This window comes from Cynoglossus semilaevis, chromosome 9 (genome assembly GCF_000523025.1).
Source record: "Cynoglossus semilaevis isolate Cse_v1.0 chromosome 9, Cse_v1.0, whole genome shotgun sequence".
Taxonomy (NCBI): domain Eukaryota; kingdom Metazoa; phylum Chordata; class Actinopteri; order Pleuronectiformes; family Cynoglossidae; genus Cynoglossus; species Cynoglossus semilaevis.
The window spans coordinates 18,496,419-18,501,415 of record NC_024315.1 but is presented as its reverse complement, the minus strand read 5'-3'; the positions used below and the strand labels follow the sequence as shown (position 1 = coordinate 18,501,415).

The 4,997-nt window shown below is 45.5% G+C and overlaps 1 protein-coding gene across 6 annotated transcripts in view; it reads left to right on the top strand.

The window, feature by feature from the left end:
* The window catches only part of LOC103384326 (zinc finger and BTB domain-containing protein 5-like), a 12,020-nt gene extending 8,366 nt beyond the window's left edge, over positions 1 to 3,654 (top strand). For 2 of the 6 annotated variants that reach the window (XM_017035345.2, XM_017035346.2), the window contains 3 exons: positions 196 to 659; positions 2,420 to 2,780; positions 2,872 to 3,654. In XM_017035345.2, the coding sequence (XP_016890834.1) occupies positions 196 to 659; positions 2,420 to 2,780; positions 2,872 to 3,521 (1,475 nt within the window). In that variant the 3' untranslated portion in view covers positions 3,522 to 3,654. The remainder of the gene's footprint in view (positions 1 to 195; positions 660 to 2,419; positions 2,781 to 2,871) is intronic. The other 4 variants (XM_025058758.1, XM_025058757.1, XM_017035347.2 and 1 more) reach the window with 4 other exon arrangements.
* Positions 3,655 to 4,997: the final 1,343 nt, after the last annotated feature.

Below are 4,997 nucleotides of genomic sequence, written 5' to 3'. Positions count from 1 at the left end.
CAGAAACTGTTCCAGGAGCCTAGAGTGCCCTCTAGCGGCTGTCGGTGTGAAAATAACTACATGTAGATTTTCAGTGGGTACAGTAGTAGCAGATACTGGTACACATGCCTAGAGTGCCCTCTAGCGGCTGTCATGCGTTACATGAACAAGTAATTGGTATTTAATCTCACCTGGTTTCCTTTACCTTGTGTCCAGGGTTGGTGGAGTCGAGCACAGATGACTACAGAGGAGGTCTGCTTATCGAAGACCCCTCCCAGGCCACCCTGTCGGACCTGCAAGAGTCTGGGGGGGGCTTCACAGAGGTCAGCTATGGCCAGTCTTCACTGTGGACTAATGGGGAGGTCAATTACTGTGATGAAGATCGCCTCGCCGGGCCGTCTTCACACTGTGCTTCCCTCTCTTTCTTGTCCGATCCACCGATGGAGTCAGAGGAGGGCAGCTCTGCGCGGGGGTTAGCGCATGACAGCTCAGTAGACCTTGAGGCCTCCTTTGAGCGGCAGCACTGCATCGTTATTGATTTGTCAGAAGACTCCAGTCCCTCTCAGGTGTCAGGTCACACAGAGCAGGAGGGGCTGACGGTCCAGGGTGCCCATTCATACGAGGACCCGGGGGGAAGCCAGGGTCAGGGCCGGCACCGCAGTGTTGGTCCAAGGAAGCAGGTAACACCCAGGAAGAAGGCGAACATATGTAAGTTCTGCGGGAAAGTGTTCAAGTCCCAGGCCAATCTAGAATCCCACGTAAGGACTCATACCGGGGAGAAGCCGTACGGCTGCAGTATCTGCGGCAAAAACTTCTCCCAGTTCTGGAACTTAAAGATTCACACCAACATCCACACTGGGCAGAGACCATACCAGTGCTCCCTCTGCCCGGAGAGGTTCTCTGATCCGAGCAACATGAAAAAGCACCAGAAGAGGCTCCACCCACAGTTAGGCCTGTTACCAGGGGCACATTTGGAGCCTGGCCATGCTATGGGTCCCTGAGGGTTCCACGTAGTTTACTGTAAATCGTTTTCAGCCTAGGGCTAAGTTGGGCATACATTTGGCGTTTTTGACAGTATTATTATTTTTTTTTTTTACATAGTGTTACTGTTGCACAGGTACGTAGGCATCATCAGCTGACAGAATCAAAACCCTACCGTGGAGGGTTGATGTCTCCTTGGGGTCTCTTTTCAAATCTTTGGTGTTACACGTTAAGACCCAACAAGTCTCTTGAGCTTCCAGCGATCATCACAACACGTTTAGTTCTTGTCATTTTAGGATGGGCCTCGAAGAACTCTAGTATCTTTGGTCCATCGAACTGACTTAAGCCAGTACGGCAGTCTAGAGTCAACCTCAGACTGACTCGTGTGGTTCATAGCATAATGATAAGTGGACATTTATATTCATATTACTTACTTGTTTCACTTGAAAATATTTTCTGTAACGTCCCTTTTGGTGTGGCGCTTTGGCCCAGAGGCAATGTCTCTGTCATTGGTGGTCACCTCCTGGGCAAGTTCGAATCCCGGTTAGGGCGGTTGATACCTTCCAGTGGACTCACCACCTGCAGGAAGGTTTAAGGGGGGTTGGTACGGTGCAATGTGATTTGGGTGACGACTGCTGCCCCCGCGACCCGGTAACGGATAAGCGGATGAAAATGGATGGATGGATGGATGGATGGATGGTTCCCTTTTGGTATTATTAATCGTTTGGCTTATCGATGAATTTTCACTTTTTTTAATCTGTTGTCTGAACAAGTCTATACTGCAAATGTAAAAAGCAGGGTTTTCTCTTTTTATTTTTTTTTATTGTGTCACATTTTTGTAATTATCCCTTATCACTGTACACAATTTGCATTGTCAACAATTAAACCTTATCACAAAGAAATGAACTCGAATCTGTGTTTTTATTGCAAACCGCATATTACAAAATTGTGACACAATAGTACTGTTTAATCGACTGCCGTGCAGTGTTAGACGTAAGCAGTGGCCTCTTCTGGGGCACGTTGTTTTTAACCACAGATATCATCATTCGTTTATCCAGTTAGCTGGATTCAAAGGGGAAATTTACGCATGATGGCGGTAGAGCATGACGTACATGTACGCCGGCCAAGATTTGTCAAAATGGCTGCTGTACTTCTCTCACCTTGTTAAATGTTTGTAATAATCTTCAAAGTACTTCTGATGAAGGACAATATGCTTCACCGTTGTGTAATGTTCTTAAGCCAAGGTACTTGCTAAGGGAGTACGCACTCGGTCTGTGGCCTAGTGTGAGAGGAATGATTCGGTAATTGGAGGACCTAGGTTTGAATCCCCCTGCCCAGCCCCGGGGTCCAGAGTAAATTCTGTTGTTTTACAATGACAATTATGACCTTCTTCTTCATCTAAAGTTCATCCTCAAACTTTTCTCAAGTGTCTTTAAACTCTCTCCTTTATGTTCCGCAGTCAACTCCCAGCATATCCGAAGAAACCATCAGGATTACAACGGTCCAGCATGGGTTAGCAGAAGAGAACACACCAACCACGTCCAACACACCACCACCACCACCACCTAAAATATCCAATAGCAGCAGCAGCAGTAGCACACTTTCCTCCGACTACTCCCTGTTTGAGCTGGAGACATTCTTCACTCGCTGGGCCCCTGATCCTGACCCTGGACCAGCCGCTGGTGGCGCTTCTTGCACTGACGACGCTGACACTGAGTGCGACCCGGATGAAGTCACCATCGTAGAGACGGAACCATCAACGACTCGTCAGAGGATGAGTTTGTCCTCTGCGGCTCACATTCAACCGTCTCTAACACAAGGTGAACGAATTATTTGGCAGGAAGCGGGAGAAAGTAGGTTATGTTTGGAAAAAGTTCAAGTAATTAAAGATGTTGTCCCCATCTCTGTCAGCAGGGGCATCTGTGTCCGCAACCCTGAGCATGCAGGTACCGTCTTCCCAGCGTTCTTGGACCAAAGCGGGTGCGATGAGGAGAATGCAGGAGCTGCAGCGGATGCCACGGGGTCACGCAGGTGCAAAAAGAACACTCTCTCTTAGTGCAGTTTCTGCTAAATCTGGCTCTCACAATAGTGATACGTCAAACATTTTAGGCATTAGTTCCGCCTCCAGGACTATGAGCTCTACCATAGCTTCACAGCCTTCATCATCATCAGTGTTGGCTGGCATTGAGGCCACCGTAGCAGCCCAGCAGCGAGCACATTTCCTAGTTCAAAAAAGTCGGGAAGCCAGCATAATGCACAGCGAGGGTCGGAGAAGGAGCTTCATTTGCCGAATATGTGGCAAAGCCTTCACTGGTCAGTCGAACCTAGAGGCCCATGAAAGGGTCCACACGGGGGAGAAGCCTTATCGCTGTGACACTTGTGGCAAACACTTTTCTGAGGCTGGGAATCTAAAGAAGCACCAGAGGGTTCACACGGGGGAGAAACCCTTCCGCTGCAACCGGTGCGGCAAGACTTTTGCCTGGATCTGCAACCTACGGACACACCAGCAGTCTGCCACGGGCTGCAATCCACAAATAGGAAGGGGCGGAGGAATGGGCTGAAGTGAACACTGTGGTGGTTTATTTGATGTACATCCGCTGATTGACCACCGGGTGCACAATAACCAGCAGTATGTACCATAGTTTGAGAACCACTCATCACGACCAACTGAATTGGGTTGCAAATTATTAATACGTGACTTTTTCCATTGGGGCCTTCTCATCTGTTCACGTAAACGAAACGTTTTTTTTTTTTTAAAGTTATCAAATAAAAGACGATATTTATCTTTTTTATACTCACATATGTGCATTTGGTTTTCATAACGTAAACATGCGGCCCCGAGTTTGCGCGTACGAGTGACATCTGTTACACGTTGCCTCGCGATCTTTCCGCTCGTCAAGGGTATGTCTTCTGGCTGTCCCAAGACACTGTCATGTCAATGTTAAATGTTCCGAACATTGGTCCCATTGGAAACAAACAAGTTAAAGGGCGCCCATATTGCTTACAGGTACCTTCTCGGTAATACTTCGTAGCAGGGGTGACCAGTAAGTAGATCGGGATCTACCAGTAGATCTCAAAGGGAGTAAGATCCTGAGCAATTACATTTAAAGAAGCAAAAAAAAAAAATGATAAATTTAATTCTATTTTAAGATGCTAATCACTAGCGCTAAAGTAAGGACCATAAAAGTGTTGAGTCAGATGGTATTGTGCCATACAACTACAGCCATTTAATCAAAGCAGTAAATATATATTTATAGTTTTCAATGTAGGTAGATCACTTTACCGCGGTCATTTGAAAAGCAGCTCCCAAGCCGAAAAGGTGTGGACACCCCTGCCTTGAAGTAACCTCTGTCTCGGATCAATAAAAACACAATGGAGTATTTAGGGTTCACTGCAAAACTTGTTCACGTTTAATAATGACACTCGCACATCGTTACGAACACAGCTAGTGGTCAAAGACAATACATCTGCCGCCAACGGCATCAAAACACTGACACGCACAAACAACACTCTCCATATAAATATTCATATATACTTTACACCTTTTCACAGTCTTTTTTGTTTCTCTTTCTGACATATATTTAATATTTTCGCCATTTTAAAGGACAGCGCAGAGAATAAAACCGCACCAGAATATGGGAGCTGTAAAACTTCAGCAGATCAGGAACAACAGCAAAACAAATAGAACAGGAAGACAATTGGAGATGAATCCACATGAGGCTTTTACCTGTAAATGTTTTTTTTTTTTTAAATTTGCAAGTCAAATCAAACCTGATTTTGGACCGAAAGGCAGACAACGAAAATATTACAAAAATATTCAAATCTGCACTCTTTTAGTTGTTTATGAATTTTTGGCTATACTTTTTGGAATTGTTGGAGATTTTCGGCACTGTGACACCAGAACCATTTCACCATAAAGCAAAATAAGCTTTATTTTTAAGCTTATTTAAAATGACATATTTTTGGTTGAACAAACCACTGTGTTCAATGATACCTTGCATTCCCCTACCACCACTTACAGTATAGGATGTTGTTCA